The sequence below is a fragment of the Balaenoptera physalus genome, assembly GCF_965194825.1.
Source record: "Balaenoptera physalus genome assembly, chromosome: 20".
NCBI lineage: Eukaryota > Metazoa > Chordata > Mammalia > Artiodactyla > Balaenopteridae > Balaenoptera > Balaenoptera physalus.
In genome coordinates this window covers 48,496,396-48,520,851 of record NC_138901.1, presented here as the reverse complement: position 1 = coordinate 48,520,851, position 24,456 = coordinate 48,496,396, and the positions used below count along the sequence as shown (strand labels likewise).

General features: G+C 48.9%; 3 protein-coding genes and 2 long non-coding RNA genes across 5 annotated transcripts; 2 read left to right on the top strand and 3 right to left on the bottom strand.

Annotated features, from left to right (window-relative positions):
* Positions 1-142: 142 nt before the first annotated feature.
* Positions 143-9,954, bottom strand: TNFAIP1 (TNF alpha induced protein 1). The gene is made up of 7 exons (XM_082442301.1): positions 9,800-9,954; positions 6,466-6,783; positions 5,674-5,843; positions 5,152-5,241; positions 5,016-5,068; positions 4,019-4,214; positions 143-2,871 (listed from the first exon to the last, which is right to left on the bottom strand). The coding sequence occupies exons 2-7, from the start codon at positions 6,668-6,670 to the stop codon at positions 2,635-2,637; spliced, it is 951 nt and encodes a 316-aa protein (XP_082298427.1). The 5' UTR covers positions 6,671-6,783; positions 9,800-9,954; the 3' UTR covers positions 143-2,634.
* On the top strand, positions 9,093-16,457 carry IFT20 (intraflagellar transport 20). Its single transcript, XM_082442312.1, is given in 8 exon segments — positions 9,093-9,425; positions 10,111-10,284; positions 13,093-13,300; positions 13,303-13,333; positions 13,493-13,621; positions 14,786-14,871; positions 15,468-15,571; positions 16,034-16,457. Coding segments are annotated over 6 exon segments (480 nt in total). The 5' UTR covers positions 9,093-9,425; positions 10,111-10,284; positions 13,093-13,252; the 3' UTR covers positions 16,116-16,457.
* On the bottom strand, positions 15,576-16,082 carry LOC309650667. The gene is made up of 2 exons (XR_014257671.1): positions 15,960-16,082; positions 15,576-15,696 (listed from the first exon to the last, which is right to left on the bottom strand). It is a non-coding gene; the product is annotated as an uncharacterized lncRNA (long non-coding RNA).
* A 98-nt stretch (positions 16,458-16,555) lies between the features above and the next one.
* On the bottom strand, positions 16,556-24,405 carry TMEM97 (transmembrane protein 97). Its single transcript, XM_082442311.1, has 3 exons — positions 24,167-24,405; positions 18,788-18,932; positions 16,556-17,855 (listed from the first exon to the last, which is right to left on the bottom strand). The coding sequence occupies exons 1-3, from the start codon at positions 24,293-24,295 to the stop codon at positions 17,596-17,598; spliced, it is 534 nt and encodes a 177-aa protein (XP_082298437.1). The 5' UTR covers positions 24,296-24,405; the 3' UTR covers positions 16,556-17,595.
* LOC309650673 lies at positions 17,820-22,920 on the top strand. The gene is made up of 2 exons (XR_014257677.1): positions 17,820-17,909; positions 19,130-22,920. It is a non-coding gene; the product is annotated as an uncharacterized lncRNA (long non-coding RNA).
* Positions 24,406-24,456: the final 51 nt, after the last annotated feature.

Genomic DNA, 24,456 nt, shown 5'->3' with positions numbered 1-24,456 from the left:
CTGGGTTGCAGGGCAACTGAGTGCAATGGGGCATAGGACCCAGTGAGAACATAAGGTCAGGTGGTGAACAGAAATACAATTATGATGTCCACAGCAGCGAGCTGACCAAGCTATACTCACTGTAAGCACAGCTCTGTACCACTGCAGTGTAACACAATTTTATTAGAGATTAGTGTTTTTTTTCCATCACCTACGCTGAGCAACAAAGAATTGTAGTTACATGATAAAGAAGTTCTCTCATGTCAGGACCTGTGCCATCCTTTAAGCAGAACTTGCTCAGGTAACAGATTGATTAGCACCTAATCCTGGTCCGTGTAGTTAACAGCAGGCTTCCAGTTGTCTCAGAAACTGACAAGAAGCTTTGACCTTCATCCACACTTTTTGTTTACATTCCCCTGGGCTGCTTAGAGTTGAAAAATTCACACAGCCAAGAGCTGCTTTCTAAGTGGGGCTGGAAAACTCAAAGAAAATACCCCAAACCCTTACACCACAGTCTGATTTTAAAAGCTAAGATTACTTTGGTGAGTTCAATGTTAGTATTCAATATTTAAAGACCAAAGAGATATTTTCAGTTGGACGACATAAGTGCCCAGAGTCCCAGAAAGACTGCTCACCACTGAGACAGCTGAGGATCTGAATGTCAAAGCAGTAGAGAGAGGCTACAGGGGCTGGGGATGTCAAAGGACAAGCATTAAAATGCCTCAGTGGGGAGCTGGGACTTTGAGTATTAAAGGGCTTCAGGAAGGCAGCTGAGGAAACAGACCAGGGGCCTCAAGCAGAAGCATTCCAGTCACTGTGGGAAAGCCACAAAGCCAAAGCCGGAATCCGGTCAAAGAAATGGATTTGTCTTCATCTTGTTACTCCAGTGAAGGCTGGAAGAACCGTTTGTAGCTGATCACCAAGGTGCCTCACCTGGAAGTCTTTATACGTTCAAGACTGCGACAAGTGAAAAACGCTTGATTAAAGTCACCTTTCCCCTGCCCCACCATGTCATTTCAGGTCCTTGTGAGTGTCTGCTAACCCTGGCCTGGCATTTGCCCATAGGCTCATGGGGTCAGCCGTGAGCAGCCATCTAGCTATAGTAAGAGTAGTCAAGAGACATGAACTTGATAAGCTATGTCCCTTCCTGACTGACTGGGTACTGCTAAGTGCTATGCTGCTTTGTTAGGCTGGCTGAACAGCTCCCTCCCTGGCGGCATTCTTTTGGAAAAGAATTCGGATAAGCAGCCTCCTAAGGGCCAAGCCAAACAGAAGGGAATGAATACCAAAGCCCTGAAGAGGAACTTTCACCCTTGCCCAAGAGCCAGTGCTTGTATCTCCACAGCCAAGTACCCAACAAGAAAAATGAAGAAACCTTTCAAGGCTCTTAGGCTACTCACATTATCCTGTGTTCAGGGACTCACCACTGGGCAGAACCACCATTCCCCAGCCAGGACACAAAACCAATAGCATGGATGCAGGGCAGGGAGATGTATGGCCAAGCAGAGCCGCCTCTGCACAGGGCCTCCAGGAACGTGGGGCTCTGCGTTTGCTGTCCTCAGCTGATGGGCAGGCAGGTGTGGTGCCCACGGGCTCCACAGCCTTCCCGCTGCAGCTCATGCTCCTGGCTGCAAGCAGCTCCTGGCCCCCGTGATGGCTCTTTGGGTTTAGAGTAAGTGAGGACAGCATGCCTTGGAGCCGAGGGCAAGAGAATCAAAGACAGCAATCATGTAAGACTCTAGAAGACAGTATGTGACCCTAAGATATAGGGGTAAAGTATCCTTTCTTACAGGGGTGTTATTAGGACCATAGGTCCTAACTCACACATCCTTCCCCCCTCAGCGCTCTCTGGGCCAGCTGCTTGGCCAGTTTGGCAAAGCCAAAGCTGGTCATTTTTTTTTTTTATTGCTTCTTTCCCCTCCCTCAGATTGATTCTACAGGGAGAAGGGGGTTAGGATCAGAGAAAGATGACGTGGGTCAGGGCAGAATACAAATCTCCTGAATAAAAGTACAAAGTGCTTTACAGAAACAGATCCCAAAGGCATCAAAAGGGCCAAGGGTTCTGTTTTACCCAGGGTCTTGGAACTCTGGAGCAGAAATACCCAGTCTCCTCATTATTAGACTTAAAACTAGTCATTTCCTAGATTATTTTTTAAAAACCAAACTCATTAAGCCTGTGCTTAAACACCTTAGGAAAAAAGAAGCCCCACCTTCTGTAAGAAATCGGGCCTCCACAGCACCAGAAGCCACCTTCCCCACAGAGTGAACCCATTTCCCATGGGCCTCCCCTGAGGCCTAAAGCAGCCCTTCAGCAGAGCAAAGGGGTGCTCAACGAAGGGCCAAGGGGAATGCTCTTGGCAGGGGGGTGGGCAGGTCAGTCCGTTCAGCCCAGGGGCAGCAGCGGCTCCCTGTGGCAGAAAGGGAGATGCTGAGCAAAGGGGCTGGGGCTCAGTCATCCTGAAGTGCTCAGGGAGCTGGGAAAAGAAACACAGTCCCTCCCTTGCTCAGGCCCTCTGACCTCCCCGGCAGGGCCTGTCATGCCTCTGGGTGCTGGAGCAGAGACCCAAGCCAGCAGCAGTGTGGGGTGGCCAGTGGGGCGGGGTTCCACAAGAGAGGAGACAGGGTATCTCGTGCCCTGACTCCGGGAGGGTCTTGTCAGTCGCGATGGGCAGACTGGTGGCCGAGCTGCCGGTCATCATAAGTGCTATAGCGCTTGACGTGGATGCGGCGGACACGGTCCCGCAGTTCAAAGGTTTCCTCATCTTCACTGGGGGACGCCTGGCTGCGGTTCCGGCTTGTGGCCTCCAATAGGGAGTTGTCAGGGACTCGGGGGGTCTCGTAGAGTAGAACGTTGAGTGTCTCCTCATAGATTCGGGCCTCTGGGAATTCCACCTGGGGCAAGGGGGACGAGAGGACCGAATGAGGTTTTACCCCAAAGAGGGAGCAGCATGTCAGGGCCCTTGGCCCTGTGCTGACTCCATAAGGCCTCCAGAACTCTCTCAAGAGACATGACTTTCTATCTCAAGAGGGAGGGCGGGGGTCTTCTTCTGAAGGAGGCGTGAGGAGACGGACTCTACGGACACAGAGACGCGGAACGCTAGCACCCTCCCCCTGCCTCACCCAATCCCAGACCAGTGCACTAGTGTGTGTAGAGGTTATGGCCTTGGCTCCGTGGTCAGGCCTAGGTACAAATACAGCTCCCCCACTTATTAGCTGTGGGGCCTTGGACTTAACCTTGCTGTGCTTCAGTTTCCACATGTTAACATCTACCTAAGAGAGTTGTTGTGAACATTACATGAAAGATGCAAAATGCTTAGCAGAGAGCCTGACGCACAGTAAACGAAAAATAAAAGCTCGGCTGCTTTGAGGCCTTCACGTGCACACAGCTCTCCCCCAGATGAGCTGCCCTTCCACCCCAGCAATGCTCTGCCGTCTCCAAAACACGCTGGCGGAGGGGGGCGGGTGCACAGCTCTTCTCCAGGGAGGCACCATCTGCTTGCAGCCGGGGGAGAGAGAGTGAGCTATCTCCTATCAAATCCCTTACATGTGCCTGGCGTTGCGTTGTCACTGCAGAGGCTAAGCTGATTGACCAGAAACACCCAACCAGCGGGGGCCAGAGGAGATCTGAACAGCTATTTCTACTGCCCTGCACTGCTTCTCCTAAGAACTGTCTCATTTTCATAACAGCTCTGTTAAATTCACACTATCATTCTCAGGTTTTCAAATGAGGAAACTGAGGCCCAGATGGTTTACAGGGCTTATCCAAAGTCAGAAAACTGATAAATGGTGGGACCAGAATTCAGATCTGAATTGGGCCAACTCCAAAGACCCGGTCCTTCCCATGGCACCAGGCTGTTCCCTGCTGGTCAACAGCCCTGCCTCTCAGCGGACCAAAGCAGAGTTCTATACCATTCCCTAAACCCCACGCATTGGCTTTCGTCCTTGAGCAGCACCATCACGGCAAGTTTGGGAAAGACAGCAAAATGTATGCCCGGTGGCGAAAGGTTCAGCCCCACTCACGCAGGCAGAAGCCCCATACCTTGGTCTGCTTCTTCTCGGTGGCGTACACGATGGAGGTGCAGCACACCTCCGCCAGCTTCCGACCCTGCCCGTAGAAGGACCAGCAGCAGATCTCGTCGCCGATGACATCCTTGATGAAGAGCACACGGCCGTTGAAGCGCAGGGAGAGCTTGTCGAACAGCTCGATGTTTTTCAGCAGGTGGTCATCGGAGTTGCTGAAAAACCAGTGAGGGCCCGGGGGCCTGGGAGTGAGGGGGGGGTCCCAGCACAGGGGCAGGTGCTGGCCGGGACCTCTCCTCCCCTCCGCTGTTGTGCTCATGAAACGAGGAAGCGTCAAGATGCCAGAGGGACAGCGAGAGAAAGGGTCTTGGGGCCCCCTTCGGGTTTGGGGGCCTGTGAGGAAAAGGAGGTGAGTTGGTTTTAAGTTAAAGCAGAGAGGACTGAGGGAGGGAGGTCTCCTCTTACCAGGCTGGAAGGAAGGAGGCTCGCTGCCACCTCAGCAGGAGGACCCCCCTTCCCTGGCTGTGGGGGGTGACGCTGGCAATACGTCTGCCCACGGGGAGTCCCTGAGAGGGTTTGGGTCTCCGAGCCTGCAGCCTCCTGTATATACTTAACTATGGCCTGTTGAGAGGCCACTGGGGGACAAGGGGGACACTGGCCCAGCTATGAAGAGCGAGGGCTGCCTGAGGAGGAGTCCCAGCCTTCCTCCAGCCCATAGAGAATGCAGGGAAAACACCTGGTCCGCTGCCTGACATGACACACGTTAAGAGGCTGTTTCATGTTCAGTCCCGTCTACATCCCAGCCAGGGCCCCGCATTGAGTTCCAAATGCCTCAGCTCTGATTTCCCTCCTACTCTGTTCTCTTCCCGAGACCCAGACTCACGCCAACTGTGCCAGGCGTGCAGGTGGCCTCCCTTGGGTCTGCTGCCCGATTTCTGTCTGCTCAGCCCTCTCTGCTGCTTCTGTGGCCCTTCCCTGGGCAGCGCACCCCACCCCTCGGCAGGTGCCCCCCCTACCTGGTGTAGGAGTACTTGTTGTTGCTTCTGTTGTATAGCAGCTTCACCACGGGCTGTGAGGGAAGAGAGCGTGAGGGCCAGGGGCCCGACACCCCCCAGCCCGCGGCCCTCGGCCATCCCTCGGAGGTCCCAGTACCTTGGTGGAGGATTCGATGAGCCTCTCCTCTTCCTTCAGGGATGTGATGACGGGGACGTTGCACACAGGCTGGTAGGAGTCCTTCTTGTCCTGGGTGACACACAGCCAAGAATCTTTTTTTGAGATCTTCTGTTTGCCAGGCTTAGCCAGGCTTTCCCCAGGAGCCGTCAGAGCCCCTCTGCCACAGCCATCCCCTACTTGTTGAAGAGGCATCAGATAGAGACAGGAGGCCCCCGGCAATAGAACTGCCAGCTGGCAAGCAGACCCCCAGTCCCAGAAACCTAAAATCCAGATATCTAGGCAGATAAACTAGAAGCACGGTCTACTCACACCGCCTGAGTCCATCACCTTATAAACCGACCGGCTGCCAGCTTGCTTGGCCTGGGCAACAGCTGGTGTGTCTAACTAGGTTTGGACTCATCAATCATACCTGCCACCTAGCCTTCCAGGAACTGGACCCTACCTCCCTGAAGGAGGGGGCCCATCCCGACCTCATCAACCTGCCCGACTCTGCCTCCGTACCTGCAGGGCAGTCTGGCACATGTTCACCAGCCCCTGAATGAGGTAATATTTTGCTTCAGCCATCAGTTCCTTGATTTCTTGCCGGTTTTGAGGGAGGATGATGGTATCATCTCGGAGGTAATTCAAAATGGTGCCAAAGTGCTTTCCACATCGGTCTATGAGGATCCAGCCTAGGGATTCAGACAGGCCCCAGAGGGTTACTGTTTGCCTCCAGGTACCTCAGAGCAGGTAGCAGGCAAAGGCCACCTGACGAGCCTGGTGGCAGGTGATAAGGAGCACAGAGCCCACAGCATTGCGTGACGGGAGCGGGAACAGAACCTCCAGCTGTTAAGTCCATGGCTGCTTTTCACCCCTCCTCCCTGAAGCCAAGAACTGGCACACACCGTGGGAGACACAGGCCCTCCAGGCTCTGCAGAGGCCCACAGAGTTTGTCTAAGCTCAGGAGTGCTCAGGCCCACCTCCCGGCAACACAGAAACACCCGGCCCTGCTTGCCTTTGGCCCGCTGCCCAGGCACTATGGCAATGGCTCTTTTGAGAATCTAGTCCTATGTGAATATTTTTAAAGTATGGATCTTCTCCCTGGAAAATATGTAAATACACAACATTCTATGTATAATTTCAAAGAATTCTGAAGCTCTACCAAGAACTCCAGGTGAAGGAGTCCTGCACTAGGTGAACAGGGAAAATGAATCTAGATTCCAGATCTGCCAGGCTTGAGCCATGCCCTGAAATCACTTCCTCAGGAACTTCTCCTTCCTTCCCCACCCCACCCAACAAGCCCCAGCACCTCACCTTCTTTGTCGGTCAGCACCTCCATGCGCCCACTGAACATGGCCTTGAGCATGGTGTCATGCCGGGTTAGCGCCCGCACGGTGGTGTAGTACAGGGAACCACCCACATTGAGCTGGACGTATTTGTTGCCCAAGCCTCCTCCCTTGAAGCCGCTTAGCTTGGGCTTGGCCCCTGACGCTGGGCACAGACAGGTATCCCCCGACATCTCCCGCTGCAGGTAGATCACCACACGGCAGGAGGTTGGCTTGGAAGGCCCCGCCGTGGTGGAAGGGTCACGAGTGAGTGGCCAGTGGAGGCCAGAGCCTCATACTCTCAGCGCTGTGAGCAGGAGATGGGAGAGAAGACAGGAGTCAGCAGAGGAGAGCCCTCAGCCAGGAGGGAACAGGAAGACAAACACTGACCATCCAGTCATTCTCTCCTTATGAGCCCAAGACTCCCTGGCGAGGCTAAAGCCCTAGGCAATGGCAAAAAAGACAGTCCTGCTGTTCTTCATGGTACCAGGAACCAGGTCTGGGAGCACAGCCTCCCAGAACCCGATGCTGGTCACCTCATCAGTCTCCCTGAGACTTGGCCCAGCTCTGGGCGGCAAGGAGGCCAAGTAAACTCTTGGAGCTAATCAAAGACAGCTCCAGGAACAGACTGGGCAGAGCAGAAGTCCTCACCCTGGGGATCCACCAGTCAGATTCCAGTTGTTTTCTTCTCAGTGTTCCCAGGATCCAAGATTTCCAGCCAAACCTACTGGGAATCCAGCCAGCCTAGGAGTTTCCCAGGAGTCTGAGGGACAGGATGCACTTCCTTTCTAACGATTCCAGGCTCAGGAGCAGCCTGCACCAGCGCTTCCTTTGAGCACCACCCAGAAACTGGCTTCAGGAAGGCAAGTAACAGCAGCTTCAGGAGAACATGGATTGAGCCAGGCTGGAGGAAGCCGGCCAGTATTCCTGGCAGAGGTTACCCTAGCTCCAGCCAAAGTTTCCTGACCCTCCCCTTTTTTGGCATCAGCCCTGTCCCAAGTTCCTGAAATTGTCACCATTTTTCAGGATAGAACAACTACAGGATGGCTATTTTTGCTTCTTTTTCCTGAGAACAGGTCCAGCCTTATCTCCTTCTCTCTTCCTGCCCAACAAGAATGGGGAGAAAGGGCCAAAAAAGACCAGATGATAAATTTAAAAACAATTAGGTGATTTGGAAACTGAAACACTGACGGGAGTTTACAGGAGGGAGAAGCAAGCAAAGCAGAGGAGGGCAAAGCCAGATCACCCCTTATGATCTAGATTCTATACATGTTTTGGCTTTCTAAAGAAACACTAAAATTCATTCACTGAACGAAAACAAAAAGCAAACATTCTTTGCATGTTTATTATGTTCCAGGTACTATTCTAGGCATTTAATATATATCAGCTCATTTAATTCATTTGGCAATAAAACAATATTGAGTACCTACCAAGTTAAGCAGGAGGGATAAAGAGATGAAAAGATATTGTCCTTGACTTCAAGGAGGTCAAAGAAGCATGATAATGACAGTTAACAAGAAAAAAAATAATAAGCGTTAGCATTTATCGTGCTCCTGCTTTGTGCCAGGTGCTGGGGATACAGAAGAGAACAAACAAGTCAGCCTCATAGAGCTTACATTCTAGTGGGAAGACAACAAACAAGAAAATGAATAAATAAGCAGGCAATTCCAGAAGGTGAGAAACGTAATAATAAAGATAATAAAACAGAGAGAGTGTCTAGGAAGAGGTACTAATTTAGATGGGGAGCCAGGGAAAGCCTCTTTGGGAAGGTGACTTCCCAGCTGAGCTCTAAGAGCATTCCAGACAGATGGAAGAGTAAGTGCAAAGTTCCTCAGTCAGACACAAATTTTAGGAACAGAAACAAGGCCAAGATGGCTGGTGCATAGAAAGAAGGGGGAAGTTGGCTGGATGTAAGCTCAGAGAAGGCAGGGGCTGGATCATATTGAAGAGTTTGGATTTTATACTAATTGCAATGGGAATCGATTGTAGGGTTTAGAGCAGGGGAGTGATATGATCTGAGATCACTCTGGCTACTGTGTAGAGAAAGGACCACAAGGGTGCAAAAGACCAAATAGGAAGACCGGAGGAAGCAGTAGTCTAGGCAAGAGATGATGAAGGCTTGGACTGCAATGCTGGTAATGAAATCAGAAAAAAAGCGAAATGACCTAATTTCATCATCACAACTTGCAGAAATTTACCTCGTTATCTCTTTTAAGTGTAACCCAGAAGTGCACTGGTTTTCCCACGTTTACTGCTCCACTCTCTAAACAGTGCTTAGCACAATGCTATGCACATTTAAAAGTATTTGTCAGTTTGTTAGACTGAAATTGTCCCCGAAAATATTTAGGTAGGTCCCTGGGAGGAATGTCCTAGGAAGGCCCAGGGCAGGTGCTGTGTGAAATATTGAATTCCTTTGGTGGCTTGTCATGTATGGATGAGATGAGCCCCCACCAGCATATTGCCCAATCAGTAAGTAAACTTGAATAGTATGAGGTCACCTTACCTTCCTCTGCCCACCCCAAAGGAATAAATCCACCCCTTAACAGGTTTTAACAAGTTCCCTATGTATTTTGTGTCTAGCCCAATTTCCCCAGGATCAGAGAAAAGGAGCTCACTAAAGGCTAGGCGGCTGCCAAGAAGAAGACAAATCCAAGCTAATCTATTCTTTTCCAACAAAGCAATTGCTTTGAGCCCCTGGATGACGTCAGCTCAGATTCCACCCGCTCAGATTCCGCCCAGGCCAATGGGTTCCAGGAATCCTGTGGCAGGTGACGCCCCAGAAAGTAACTCCGGTGAGAATGAAGTTTCCACTGAGAGCCTCAATGCTCTTCCTTCCGGACTTTGTGTGTGGATATTTGGGGATGTTAGGGGCGTATCCATGACACACTCGGCGAAGCGAATGGCAACCCAAGACGAATAAAGGACAAACAACCACGGCGGTGTTACAAGGTGGGGTCCTAAGGAAAGAAGGTCCCAGAAATTCGTCATACTGGGGATGGCGAGGGGAGGAGCCGATCTTGGCTAGAAAGGGCGGATCTAGCAGAAACCCAAGGTGCAAATCTCATGCTTTATCCAAAGGGTCTGGGGAAATTCATCGAGACCCAACCTCTCCGTGGCCAGTGTAGAGTCTTCCCCAGCCCGTACCCCTCCCTACTATCGAGAAACCAAGACCGGTTCTGACACCCACCCCCAGGGGAGGATTTCAGCTCTCCACCTCCCTTCGCCGTCCCACGCCTTTTCCCCAAGACCAGGAGGGACTTTCTTTGCTCAGCCCTGGACCCGTCCATCCCTTCCCCTAGGGCATGGGCCGGCTCGGCTCTCACCCTCCCAGGTGGCGCCTCTCCTCTCAGCTGGGTTGCAAGTCGACACCGTGCCGCCCCTAGACTGTGGCCGCCTGCCCTCCAGCAATCCCGGGCCTTAAACTCCCATCCTCTACCCGCTGACTCCGCCCCAAGCCAGCGGGAGCCTGAGACTATAAGACGGGGCAGGCCCAGCACCCAATCAGGGCGGAGGGAGGAGCCCCTGAGAGAACCCCGCGGTGAGCGCACAGCTACTTCCGGCAGCCTTTCCGGCGCAAAGGCCTCTGGGTCTTGTAGGCAGCCGTCTCTCCTCTCAGGCCTCTGTTTCCCAGCAGGCTCTGCGGGTGTACGGGCTTACGAGGTCGGGAAGTGATGTTAGACGTAAACAGGTCCTGCCGTGGCCGCTGCTGAGGCTGGCGGGCAGGACGCCGGCTGCCACTGACCGGAGAGAAGCTGCCTGCCGACGTCAGCCTGGGTCGCAGCCGCCGCCGCCGCTGTGGGGCAGACAGGTAAGCCATGAACTCCGGGTCGGGGGACGTGGGCGGGCCCGGGCCGAGATGAGCCTGACAGGCTCGCGGCCCGAGGAAAAGCTTTCCCAGGGTGAAAGAAACGTGGGAATTCCGCTCGGCTCTGGGAGCGGTTTTACCCCCGGCTAGGGCCTGGAGCTTTACGCGCTGATGCTCGCAACCACCTTAGGAGGAAACAGAGGCTCAGATAAGTTCAAGGAGTTTACGTAGTGAAGACAGCCAGCTCCATCACCCAGGTCTTCCTAATTTTCCCCACACCCCACGGATGGAGCCTGCTCGTAGCGCCCAGCGTGGGTCCGGAAGAGCCCGGGGGGCCGGGGGGCGGAGAGCGCGTCACCACCCTGATCTGCAGGGAGCTCAGTCCGGCTCTTGTGCCCGGTGCTCCTCAGGTGCGCGTGTGGTGGTAGTTGGGAGAGAATGCGGTAGTCGGCTGTGAACCCTCTGCCTACACTTCCTCTTCGGTCTGACTCATCTCATTCAACTATGTGCTTTCCAACCGTGCAGCTGGCTCCGGCCGGATACACGGGAATCTTTCCTGACTCTCCTTCACTCCTCCCCAAACCCCTGCATTCAATCGTCCTTTACTAAGTCCTATCAACTCGACTTACAAAACATCTCAAATCGGAACACTTTTCTTCAGCTCCAAGCCTTGGTTACTGAAATAGCTTGCTCTGTTCGTTGTCACAGTCATTCATGCCACAGACATTTGCTGAGTGCCAGTTCTGTGCAGGCACCATGCCAAATGCTCGGGTAACAGTGATGAACAAGATAGTTGTAGCTCCATTCTCTTATTCCCTCCAACCCATTCTCCATCCTGGGTTAGAGTGATCTCTCTAAAAGGCATATCTGACTATGCCACTCTGCTGGCTGCCCATTAATTACCCTTATGAGAAAATCCAGGCTCATTGCTGCAGCTTTCAGAGCCCTCCGCCGTCCAGCCCTAGCCTCCCCACCTCGCCTCATCCCGTTCCTCTCTTCCCCTTGCTCAGTGTTTCTACCACGCTAGCCTTTTGGCTCTTGGAACACATCAAATTTCTCACAGCCTCAGCATCTTCACACATGCTTTTCCTTCTGCCTGGAATACCTCCTCCCCCTTTAACTTGAAAAACTTCTGGACACCCTTTAGGTCTCAGCGTGTCACTTTTTCAGAAGACTTTTGTTTACAAATTTTTTTTGTAATTTTGTTTACATATGAATTATGTCCTCCTGCTACAGCTTCACGTAGCACCATGTGCTTTTTTCATACTGTTATCACAATTCATGATTATCTGTTTACTGTCTGTCCAGAGGTCAGAAGCTAAAGCATTAAAGCATTTTCTTCACTTCTCTATCCCCAGAGCAGGAACTCAGTAGATGTTTGTGAATAAATGCAAGCTCCCAGGGAAGAGAGTGGAAGTTGAAGCAGATCTTTGTGCCCTCAGGTTACTTGAAACAGTTGTTCTAATTAATCAGCTGGTAGGTGTTAAATGCTTAGACTATATGTGTACATAGAACACATAGGAAGACAGGTCTTTTTTAAAAGCCCAGTTATAAGGGAGCTCTGGATGATTAAAATGTTTCAAAATGAAGATGCTAGCCAACTTACTTGAATGGGCTCCAGTGAGGCCAAAGGCTCTGGACCACGGTCATACACAGCCAAACATACATTAGTTGGCCCACACAGTGTTGGAAGTGGTTTTTTTTTTTTCCCTTGCTTAAAATTTTTGAGTTAGATACTCTCCTTTAAAAATCAGATTTCATATATTAATCTGGATTTCTGGTCCTCTTGAAAATCAGTTCTTGCAAGAATGGAGCTTAATTCTTTTTAACCATTGCTCTTCCTATGGCACACCTACCCCGGGAAGTCACTCGCAGAATCACCCCATTCAGAACAGAACTTCTCTAAGGAAGCTGGAAGGGAAACAGGTGAGGCTGGGGGAGGTGGGAGGGAAGGGCTGGCACAGGGCCAGTTTGTGGTAGCCTTCGGAACACCTGGGGTGTGGGAATTGGTATAGCAGCCAATGGCTAGACCTAAGTAGCATTGCCTCCCTTTTTAGACAGGGTATGTGCTCTCTTATTTTTATTTTATTTTATTTTGTGTGTGTATTTAAGCCAGAACGGGGGTGAGTTTTCAGTGTTTCCTTCCCAGAGTTGAGGCATCCTTTGGACCAGGAATGCAAGGTGGCCTGGGAAGGGAGACGTTATCTCTGCTGGTTCTCTTGTCTACAGAAAAAAAAAAAAACCAAACTCCTTAGCTTAGCACACAGGGTGTTCCTGATCTGGCTCCATCCGACCTTTCCAGCTCCATCCTCTGTCTTTTCATCTTCCAGGCAGGATAGGCCCTTCCAGTGGCCCCATGCTCTTGTCCAGGCTGTTTTCTCTGCTTGGAATGCCTTTCCCTGGCCTCCTTATTGGTATGTTCTTGATGATATATCACTCCTTTTTGTGTTTTCTGCTAGAAAGAGACTGACCCCTTTGGGTCCCAGTTCAGGCAGCTGTGCCTGTGGCATACATTTTGGGTAATATTCTTACACCTGGCTTCTTATTTTTTTAACCTTAATTTTTAATTCGCTCAGATTTTCTTTTACTTGTCTTTTATGTTGTTCCTGTACTATATTTGAAAAGCTCTTTTATGTCCCTTTGGGTACATAGCTGTGGTTAAATAAATATGCTTATGGCTCACAACTTAGTTCACATGTCACTTCCTCACCCCAAGTTAACTGTTCTATTCTCCTCCACGCTTTAGTGATATTTCTGTAAAAGCACTTAACACAGTATAATTTTTCAGTGTACATGTCTGTCTTCCTCCAGCTAAACTCTGTGCTCCTCCAGGGCGGGCACCATGTTGTACTCATCTTTACCCCCAGCATCTAGCAGTGTTGGCATGTAGTAGGCCCTCAAGAAATGTGTGTTGAATGAACGATGCCTGTGACAAGCAACTGGACTTTATTCTTTCCTGACCCTTGCTCCTATGACACACCTCTTCCTGGCTGACACTGTCACCCCTTCAGAGCAGGACTGCTCTTCTCTAGGGAAGCTGGAAAGGAAACAGGTGAGGCTCAGAGAGGCAGAGGCAGAGGGAAGGGGGAGCCTTTGGAACATCTGGGTTTCTGGCACTGGTGTCGGGGGCCAGGAGTGGGGCTGGGCTGGATGCAGGCATTTCCTTGAGTGGCTGGGAAGTGATCAGGGATTGGGGCTGGTTTCTTTACAGCCATGGCCAAGGACATCCTGGGTGAAGCAGGGCTGCACTTTGATGAGCTGAACAAGCTGCGGGTGTTGGACCCAGAGGTTACCCAGCAGACCATAGAGCTGAAGGAAGAGTGCAAGGACTTTGTGGACAGTGAGTACCATTTGGGGAGACATGGTGCCCCTCAGCTTTGTGCCCCGCCCCCACCCCGACTGCAGCTTTTGGCCCTGCCACAGTGGAGCTGCTGGCTCCCAGAAGGTTGAGCCTGGCCTTCATGAATTCCCATGTGCCACCCACCTTGTCTACCTGCCTTCTTGCGTAGTCCCAGAGCACCAATCAAAACAACACTGCAATGGAGAGAGGAGGGTATTTGTTTAGATATGCCATCTCAGGAACCTTAAACTTCAGAACTATGGCTTGGGGGTGGGAAGTGGAGTTATGATTTGATTTCTTGGGAGAAATAGTGTTCTCAGCGCCCGACTTGCCTTTATTGATTGATTGATTGATTGCCATGCCTCAGGGCATGGCCGTAAGTAAATAAATAGTTCCCTGACCAGGGATCAAACCCGAGCCCCCTGCAGTGGAAGTGCAGAGTCCTAACCACTGGACCGCCAGGGAAGTCCCTGACTTGCCAGTATTTGGAGTGAAAATTTCTAGAGGCAGTTCAAAAGACTTATTTTTTTTTTAGCTAGAGATACCCAGGATGCCTCCTGTCCCAGCAGCCAAGCAAACCCAGTAGCAGTGAATACAGAGCAGATCTAGCTAGAGCAGGGATTTCTGAGCTTTTGGACGTCTGTAGGCTGTGGAGAGAGCTTGACTGGTGAAAGGTAGCGTGGGTTCTGTCACCAGTCTTCTGATTGCTGTGTGCATGTCGTCCTACCCTCTGGGCCTTAGTTTACTCCTCAGTAACATGGGGTTCCACTACACCCAAGGACATTGAAAAAAGCAAATGCGAGATTAAGTCCTTAAATGCTTTGAGCTTTTTATTAGCTCAGGTCATAGGTGGAAAGCCCCTAACCCACCATTAACTGAAATCTAGTGTCTTATCCGAGGCTTGTCTAGAGGCAGTGTTCACGTCCTGGGGCGGTTCTTTCATGAACACAGCCCTTTGGGCCTCAAGATCCAAATATGCCCCAGTCCAGCGCTGGGCACCTGGCCACCCTTCTCTAGGTTCAGACCAAGGGTGTCAGACACCAAACGTTTTCTGACACAAATTAGAAGGGGCAGTTAGCCCTGCCCTCTTGCTGCACGGGAATGCTGAGGGAGAGTGGTGATGCTGAGAAAATAAAACATTTTGTTTTGTTCTTTCCCCAAAAGAAATCGGCCAGTTTCAGAAAATAGTTGGTGGTTTAATTGAGCTTGTCGACCAACTTGCAAAAGAAGCAGAAAATGAGAAGATGAAGGTAAGATCAGCATGTTTTGTCTAAATCTTGGCCTGGTTCACTAGCCTCTCATCCTTCTGCCCTCTTATTTGGGGGTCGGGGGGTAGGGGAAGGTGGGCGGGGATTCTTTAATTAGAACAAGATTTTAAATAAGAATACCTATGCAAATATTGAATGATTATGTTGTACACCTGAAATAATTTCTGGTCCAGTTAACCTACTATTGAACTCTTATATGCCAGTGTACTTTCTGTCATCGTTCCTTTAATCTTCACATCATCACTGAGATAGGTGGTTTACCCTCATTTTATAAATGAAAAAATGAAGGCGTGCAGAGTGTAGATGACTTGGCAAAGGACACAAATGGCGCACCAAATGGGCCACTGTGTGCCAGGCTCTGGGGACACTCCTAGGTCTGCCTCAGAGCTGCAGTTCCGTTCTCACCAGGCACTTTGGGATCGTGAGGTTAAGCCTCTTTCTGATTTACTCCGAAAGCTCTGAGGCTCAACTTTCCCCACGCTGCGCCCCACCCTCCACCGGCCCCAGGCAGCGTCCCTTCCCCACTTGAGGACTTTAATGAAGCCATGGCCTTCTTTGGCAGTATCGTGTTTTTCTAGGCCATTGGTGCTCGGAACTTGCTCAAATCTATAGCAAAACAGAGAGAAGCCCAACAGCAGCAACTCCAGGCACTAATAGCTGAAAAGAAAATGCAGCTTGAAAGGTAAGAAGTTTTGACATAAAGCAAGTTCTTTACTGAATTGCAATTCTATTTTTCCTTTTCGAATGGTCACCTCTTGTCCTTATTCTTCATCGTTGTTCTCCCGGGAAGTGTCTTAACTTGTCATCCTGATTAAAATAAAAATAAAATTACATTTCATGGGAAAAAAATTTGTTACTATCAGACAACCTCTAGTAGTTTGAGAGCACGGACACTCAGGTAGCGAGTGTCCAGAGTTGGCTGGCTCTCTGAAAGGAAGACTCTCAGGGCTGGAGACTTCTCATGGGTGGCCCTAGGTAGGGCTTTGCCTCTTAATTTTTTCTCTCTTTCTTGCCCTCACTAACTTCATTTTGAACTCACACCGTTTCTTGGAATCATCTAAATCACTTACATTCTTCTCTAGAAGAATTAAGTCCGTGGTTTATTTCATCCATTTTGAGGGCTTCTAACAATTTTGTTTTTCAGGTATCGGGTTGAATATGAAGCTCTGTGTAAAGTAGAAGCAGAACAAAATGAATTTATTGACCAATTTATTTTTCAGAAATGAACTGAAAATTTCATTTTCTAGCAGGAGGGCAAAAAAAAGAAAAAAAACCCACAACCCCCAAACCAAAAAAACCTCTGTACCAATCCAGTGACTTGACTAATGACTCAAGTGTGTTGTGTGAGATGGTGTGTGAGGAATGCAGCATCTCTGAAGGCAATAAAACAAATCTGGGGGAGCTTGTTTCAGACGTCAGTGCCTATCTGCAGGCGAACACCCAGTGGCCATTGTGGTCCAGGTTCTCACCTCTTGCATTCTCAGTCTGAACTGAGCAGCCTATAAACTTTTTTTTGTAAATTCACAAAGCTTTGGAAGGAAAAGCAATAAATTATTATTTTCAAATGGCTTGATCTACCTCTTTTCCTGGTGCCCTTGAAATGTACATTTAACCCTTTGTAAGAGAACCCTGGACTCTAGCCCCTAGTCCACAAAACAAACCAGGCAGTGGTCAGCAGCTACCTTTATTTTGGCCAGATACACGAGTCAAACGATACTCCCAACAATCAGACCGTTAGGGCTTGTAAGCAAAACAGGCAAAAAGGGGGAACTAACCAGGACCAGCATCTACCATTTTCCATGTGTGTTCACAAGTCTTTTTTTTTTTTTTTTTGAGTTGACCTCGAGTATGAATTTAGAGAAAGCTAGCAGAATACCAAGTACTAACGTGAAGAGACCCTATATGCACACACTGGACCTGTCATGCGCAGCTCCCCGCCACCCATTGCCTTTGACTGGGAATGAGACCGGACACCAGATGTCAGAGTAAAGGAACTTATGTTAGGTGGTCTGTAAAAAGTAATAGAAGACTGAGGCTTGGAAAGAGGATAAACAAGAAGACTTTAAAAAAATCTCTTTTCCTGGGACAACCTGTTTAAGACAAACAATACACCTTCCCGTCTGACCCATTTCGGACTGAAGGTCATGCCAAGGTTGAACGTTAAGGAAAACTAAGTTTAACCCTCTTACAGAATAGCTCACCCCCACCTAGGTGTGGGGACAAGAAAACAGTTTTTAATGAACATCACAGAGGCACAGCTTCAAGCTTAAAAATGGCCTGAGACACCCCAGTGACACGCTGTAGAGTCATGAGTCAAAGGGTTAGTCACATGTATACTGTGGGTCAAATGACTCATGAACATGCCAAGTAGGCCATGTTGCTTGGAAGTTTATCTGGCTTCTGGTCTGGTCCTGCCTTTAGTAATCCTGCAATGGCACTTGGGCACACAGTGAGGCCTTTGGCACCACTTCACTATAACCTAGCCCACACCCCTCTGCCCATCCTCAGGTGATCGGTCTGTATGCGCCAGTGCCCTTGGAAGATGAGGGTGTGATGTGCCTCCTGCCAGTGCCTTGGCCGTGTGTGTTGCTGCTGGTGTGTTTCAAATACTACTGAAAACATGGGTTCTGAGCATTTTCCTGGTACTGGGTCCAACAGGAAACTGCCCCGTGGTCACCTCTCCCCTGGACCCAGGGTTATTTTTCCTCATTTTTTCTTTCTTTTCTCCTCAGACTTGTAGTAGGGGTTCTGCAACATGAAAAGCAGAAGGATAAGAGGGATGAGAAAGTAGGGCATGTAGACAGATATAAGGAATAGTCGTTCGTGGAAAGTCTTAGGTCCTTGTCCTTTGAAACAACTGGCGTTGGAGAAATCCTCGAGTAGAACTGTGGAGAGGATTGGAATCAGAGTTGTCATCGTTTGAACCGAGTAGATGATTGCAGGGGTGCGGATCCACCTGCAGCCTCCTGAGGTCATCGAGGAGAGAAAGAGATAAGGGTTAGATCTGCTCGTGGCTCCAGGTATGTCCACAACATCCTCCACCCTGTCTCTGCCTGCTCCCTTCAGCTGAATCATTCTACCTCCTTTTCCAAGTGGAAACAAATGGGAAACTGGATGTGATATAATAATGCCCAACGTGCAAACTTATGTGACAGCTGGAGCCCTAGCCACTGACTGCCAAAGAACACTGGGTGGTGTCAGAATTAATTCAGAAAAACTCTAGGGCAGTTAAATGGCCATTACTAGTTAAACCGGGTTGGTCCAAAATGCAACTGGGGGGAGGGGAGGAGGCGGGGCAGCCCTGTCAGCAACATCTCTTTGCTAAGTAATTATATATAGGTGAGAGGGATCAAGAGATTCTGCTGAGATGGCTTGGGGGTTCCAGTGGGAAAGAAGCTGTACAAGCTTAGTTACCATGAACACTTGTATGGCCACCTTCTTTTTAAAAGCATTCGTCATGGGGACACTGTAAGAATAATTTTTAAATGAGAAGTTAAGCCATTTAGAGATTAGCTTGATGCTACTGCTTAAAAGCCAGTATGATACTACCCAAAGCAGAAAAGTAAAAGCAACAACAAAAAAGAAATTCTGTTGGGGGTGGGGGGTGGAGGGGAGGGACAATAAAAAGGAACAAGTTCAAACTTGAAAGTAGCCTCAGGTTTCATGTGTGTGAGAGATTTCCAGTTGACTGAGGCAGTCCTGCAGCCCAGCTGACCACAGACACTAGCCTGAGCCACGTTAATGTCCCTATACAAGATCTATCCTGGCTGTTCCCACCAATCCCGTATCACCCTCATACAGCCTCCAGGGACGACTCCCCTCTCCCTTGGTAAAACATTCCCAAAAAATTTCTGGGACCTGGTTTCAGAGCAGAAAGGGGATTTCCCCATTTACTAACCTTTGAAGAAGGCATATGTTGCGATGGGAAAGAAAGGCAGCTGAAACACAAGCTCGCAAAACAGGAAGGACTTAAACCACACCGGGGGGTTCTGTAGCAGGGCGTCTTTGAACTCCTCAGTATACCACTGCCGCAGGTTTCTCAGCTGGGAAAAGATGAGGATCACAATGAATACAGCTACCTGGCAGGACAGGCTTCAGCAGCTCCAACCCGCTGGCGGAGCCTCTCACTACCCAGCTCCCTTGGCAGCAGACGGCACACCCAGCTGGCTTTTGTGGTGCAGCCTAGATGGTCATTTAATAAAAACTCACTAGCTCTAACTCAAATGTTACCTTCTCCCAGCAGCTTTCCTCAGCTCTTCCAGCCCCTGTGTGCTACCCAGCATGTCTGTGATAACACGTATCCAGGTGTGGATACTGTCAGGAGCAACAATGTGTGGCACTTAGTAGGCTCTCAGCTGAACACACAAACGTGAAGGATCTGCCAACAATATCCTTCTTTATAAAGAAATGACGTGAAAACCATCCTGACGTTTGTCCTTTCAAAATAGCAACTGCACAGCAAGCTCCAAGGGCCAGATGGCCTCAAATACAGAAATAAGTTTCCTTGTCTTTTTTGGGGGGCGAGGTGCGGGGGGAAGTGTAAGGGAGGTAAATCTAACCTCTGCGAAGTTGCAATTTTAGACAATTTAACTTATCCCCAAATCTCAAGTTCCTTGTCATTCTTTACCCCTCTAATTCTAAAGTTTTTTCTGTTTTAGGAGATCAGTAGTATATTCGCAGAGGAACAGGCTCTGCCTCACTCTGGAGAGTGAGTGGTCTCAGTTTTAGCTTGGGCCCCACCTTCGTGATGGCACTGTCAAATCAAAAGATGCAGATCCATGTAGACGAGGCTGCAGGCAGGGGAAGGAAGCAGGAGGGTTTGAGGCTGCCCATTCTGTGCTCTTTTAAGAGCCCAAAGCCTAGGGCTCTCCACACTACGTAGACTACTGAAGGTCTGTCACATTTAACCTCCTGGAGATGGCATCTTGATATTATGATAAATCAAGACAACTTCCAAGATAAGAATTTGGCTTACAATGGAAAATCCAAAGATATTTTTCCTGTTAATTTTTAATCTAAAGATAAAGGCTCACTATTGTGAAATAGAGGCCTCTCTGCTGCAAGTGAGCTTTAAGCAAACATCCAGAAACAAACATTCTGTTAGCATAATATTAATTACAAAAAGGCCTTAGCTAGATAATCAATTTATTGACCAAGTGATCTTGAATTTGTATTTGACTTGAAATTTAAATTCACAGCAATATCCTTAGCTTCCTTCTAAGCACTTTTCAGGATGGTAATGTGGTAGAAAATATTCATAAAGTTTAAGTCACTACACCTCTCCTGGGCTCTATTTTCTCATCTGTAAAACAAACAACTTGGACTAAATGTTCTTTAAGATCCTTTTTTGCTTTCTAGATTTACTTCAAAAAAATATTGGAAGGATCTATTTTTAAAGATTTAATGCAGAATTTAAAAGGCATTCTGGTTCATTTGGGCTTCCTTGGTGGCGCAGTGGTTAAGAATCTGCCTGCCAATGCAGGGGACATGGGTTTGATCCCTGGTCCGGGAAGATCCCACATGCCACGGAGCAACTAAGCCCGTGTGCCACAACTACTGAGCCTGTGCCCTAGAGCCCGTGAGCCACAACTACTGAGCCCACGTGCCACAACTACTGAAGCCCGTGCGCCTAGAGCCCGTGCTCCGCAACAAGAGAAGCCACCGCAATGAGAAGCCTGCGCACTGCAACGAAGAGTAGCCCCTGCTCGCTGCAACTAGAGAAAGCCCACACGCAGCAACAAAGACCCAACGCAGCCAAAAACAAATTTATTTTTTAAAAAAAGGCATTCTGGTTCATTTGAACTTCACTTTCTATTTAATTTGTATACATTCAGATCCACCTATTTCATAAATCCAGGCAGATTTGTACAACACTGTAATTTCTAAGGGCTGCAGGATGATAACAGCAAAATTTAAAACAGTTGACCCTTGAACACAGGTTTGAACTGTGCAGGTCCACATATATGCGGATTTTTTTCAATCGGTGGCTGGTTGAATTTGAAGATAGGGAGGAACGTGGGTATGGAGGGCTGACTATAAATTGTACGTGGATTTTCGACTGGGGAGGGTCAACGCCCTTAACCCCCAAGCGGAGTGATGAGCATGGTACCCAGGGGCTGAGTGCTGGCTCTGGGCAAAGCACTTAATCTCACTAAACTTGTTTCCCAATTATAGCACCTACCTCGCTGTTGGTAAGATAAAAAGAGTTAATACTTACAGTCATTAGAACAATGGCTAGCACAGTAGATGTTAAGATTACTTAATTGAATGTAATACATATTTGGAGAAGTTCAATTTAATCCTATTAAAATCTCAGCATGCAACTGGTCATTAATAACTATTAGGTAAGACCCCAAAAAAGGTAATAAAACGGTTTCCATTTATAACTGACTCACATTTGCCTCAACTTACCATTGTTATCCATTAAAATATTCACCTGGCCTACACACATGGATTTCTAGACCAAAGCTGCTACTGAACAGTCTTGCACTCCTCTTAGAATGAGCGCACAAACTGCTTTCAGCATCTAGATGCTCACTTGTTTTCCCTTATTTTAACAGAAGCAATGCTACCCAGCTGCAGATGATACTACAAAATGCTTCCCATCCTCTCCATGTTCTAATCCAAACTAAATTCTTATTGTTTCATAGTAAGAGTTTTTCCAAGTGTTGATCTGAGTCAAACCAAGAAAGATATTTGCAAATTTTAGCCTAACCATTATGTGATCTCCACAAGCTTTTTAGTTCTAGGAGAAATTCCTTCTATTTAGGGAGGAAAAACACAACAGATGTTAAAATTTGGCATTTTTTCAAAGAATCTGAAAATAACTCAGGGCTTTTATTATTTCCCCATACAGAAGCAACAAAACCATCATTGCCCACCCCAAAGCAACAATAGTGAATAGAGACACAGGCCTTCCAAGCTGGGAGGCCCCTGTGTTACTAAGGTCTTTAAACAGTATCATAGACAGACAGACAGACACACACACACAGTTACAGAATTTCTGGTCAGATCCTGCCTATGTTGGCCCTTGACCTTTTACAATAGGTCAACTTAAAAAAATAAAGCTGAGAAAACTACCAATCAAATATATAAGTTTAAATGGGGTTTTTATGATTTTGGAAACATTTTAATTGTATTTTGTGAGTGGTGAGCAAGAACTTGTGGGAATCGCACATTCAGAAAAGATAGGGAAACCAACAGCTGTTAAGTTTGGAACGGTTGGCTACCTGGAGTAACATAACTGTTATGTACGTATGTATGTATTTATTTATTTTGCCTGTGCCGGGTCTTAGTTGCGGCACTCGGGATTTTCCTTGCGGCATGTGGGCTTCTTAGTTGCGGCAGGTGTGTGGGATCTAATTCCCCGACCAGGGATCGAACCCGGGCCCCCCAGATTGGGAGTGCGGAGACTTACCCACTGGACCACCAGGGAAGTCCCATGACTGCCTAGTATTAAAGGGACTCATAACATCAGAGATTGTGAACAGGCAGCCTGCCTGAGTTCTGTTGGCCACACAGACTTTGCACAGACATGGCTCTCCTTTCTTCGAGGCAACTAATAGCTAGTGCGGAGCTGTGACGACCTGTTTAGAAGGATCATGTACCACCTGGGCCTGTGTAATAGGCTGAATAATGGCTCCCAAAGACATCCACATCTTAATCCCTGGAACCTATGAATGTAACCCTATTTGGCAAAAGTGACTTTGCAGATGTGATTAAGTTAAGGATTTGGAGATGGGAAGACTATCCTGGTTATCTGGTGGGCCCTAAATGTAATTACAAGTGTCCTTATAAAAGTTGGGCAGAGGGAGATTGGACTAAAGAAGAAAAGGCAGCAAAGTGATGACCGAAGCGGAGACTGATGTGATGTGGCCACAAGCCAAGAACACCCGCAGCCACCAGAAACTGGAAGAGGCAAGGAACAGATCCGCCACTAGGACCTTCAGAAGGAACGAGGCCTACAAGACTCATTTCAAACTTCTGACCTCCAGAACTGAAAGATAATAAATTCGTGTTGTTTTAAATCACTATATTTTTGTAATTTGTTACAGAAGCAATAGGAAACTAATACATCTTGTATATGTTTGAGCTTGTGATTTAACTCCTCTCTCTCCTACTTGACAGTTGAAGCTACAGAGCCCTGACTTGCCCAAGGAACTCAAGAAGTTCTTGGAAGAACCAAGTCCCCAGACAATGCTCTTGCCACACACAACCTACACTTTTCCCAGGAAAAGGTAGGTCAGAGGTCTTCCCAGTTATGCTTGGAGCTAGAAACAAACCAGACTATGGAGTGGGGGTTTATTGTTGAGCAGTGGCTCTTAACCTTTTGGGGAGGGTCAGACCCCTGGAAAAGTTGATGGAAGCTATGGAAAACAAGGCACACACAATTTTGCATACCCCATTAGGGGTTCATGGACCTCAGGTTAAGAACCCCTGCTCTGCAGAGAAAAAGCAATTAAAGAGAAATAGAGGTAAAATCAAATCTTTAGGTAGACACGTCCGGTTTGCCTATAGTTCTGCAGACAGATTGGAGAAGTGTAGAACTGAGGACTGGAATTCCGTGATAGAAGGTTATAGGGTCCAGACATGAAAATAAAACTCAATAAATAAAAAGCATTTAAAGCAAAAGTTAAAGTTTGGGGTAAAGAATGCTCTCCAACAACCAGGAAATGGGGCTTTCGCCTCCGTTTCTACTCAGGTGATCATTCTTGCTCAAATGCAATAAAAAAGGCCGATTTGAAAAGGTGTCGTTTACTTATGAGCTTTTTAAGTTGCTGGATCCTAATCTTGAAATCAGGACGCTCTGCGAATGTCCCTTAGAGGGGTCTAACACTAGCGTTATTTCTTTGGGATTAGTCGGTATTTTTAAAGCTCTCCCAAGAAACACAACTTTAAAACAAATCCAACATGTGTCCATAATTTATACACTGGTTCATCCAGGCTACTTCCCTCAAATACTGACAACTGACCAGAGCTGGGGTGTGGGAGTCTTAAACCCAGGGAAGAACTATCCTTAAAAGGAGCAAGGTGTTTGGCCCCAGGAGCCTTGGGGAAGCGGCTGGGAGAGACAAAGAAAACCCCGAGGAAGAAGTCGAGTTGAAGGGTAAGGAGGGGCCGGAGCGCCGGCGGGACCCAGGAAAGCAGGAGGGAACCCTGAGTGGGCGAGGCGGGGCGCCAGGCCGGAGGAGGGGAGATCACGGGGACGCCGGGTCAACCGCTACGCCGAGGGGCGCCAACCTCGGCGACCGGCGGCCAGGACAGACGGCGCCCTCACCTCCACGGGGTAGAGATCGCGCGGCAGCACCGCCTGCAGGTCCACGAGCAGGGTGATCGGGATGTGGGAGAGGAAGTAGAGGCCCAGCAGCCACTCCAGGCCGCGCCGGGCGCCCAGAGGCCCCATCATCCGTCGGTTGGGCAGAGCAGGAGCCTAGACTACGCTGGAGGGAACGCAACGTGGGAACAAGCCCGCAACCGCGCCATCACAGGACCCCCGCGCCCCGCCCCGCCCCGTCTCGTCTCGAGGGCGACGCCGGCCGCTCCCATTGGCTGAGAAGCCGCGCGCGG

Excerpts from the sequence above, each read along its gene's own strand:
- TNFAIP1 (XM_082442301.1), bottom strand. The coding sequence starts at position 6,670 with ATGTCGGGGGATACCTGTCTGTGCCCAGCGTCAGGGGCCAAGCCCAAG. Across the intron at positions 5,844-6,465 it reads GGTGCTGACCGACAAAGAAG|GCTGGATCCTCATAGACCGA; the intron begins GTGAGGTGCTGG and ends CTGAATCCCTAG. Across the intron at positions 5,242-5,673 it reads TGTGCCAGACTGCCCTGCAG|GACAAGAAGGACTCCTACCA; the intron begins GTACGGAGGCAG and ends TGTGTCACCCAG.
- TMEM97 (XM_082442311.1), bottom strand. The coding sequence starts at position 24,295 with ATGATGGGGCCTCTGGGCGCCCGGCGCGGCCTGGAGTGGCTGCTGGGC. Across the intron at positions 18,933-24,166 it reads GCGATCTCTACCCCGTGGAG|CTGAGAAACCTGCGGCAGTG; the intron begins GTGAGGGCGCCG and ends ATCTTTTCCCAG. Across the intron at positions 17,856-18,787 it reads AACATATGCCTTCTTCAAAG|GAGGCTGCAGGTGGATCCGC; the intron begins GTTAGTAAATGG and ends CGATGACCTCAG.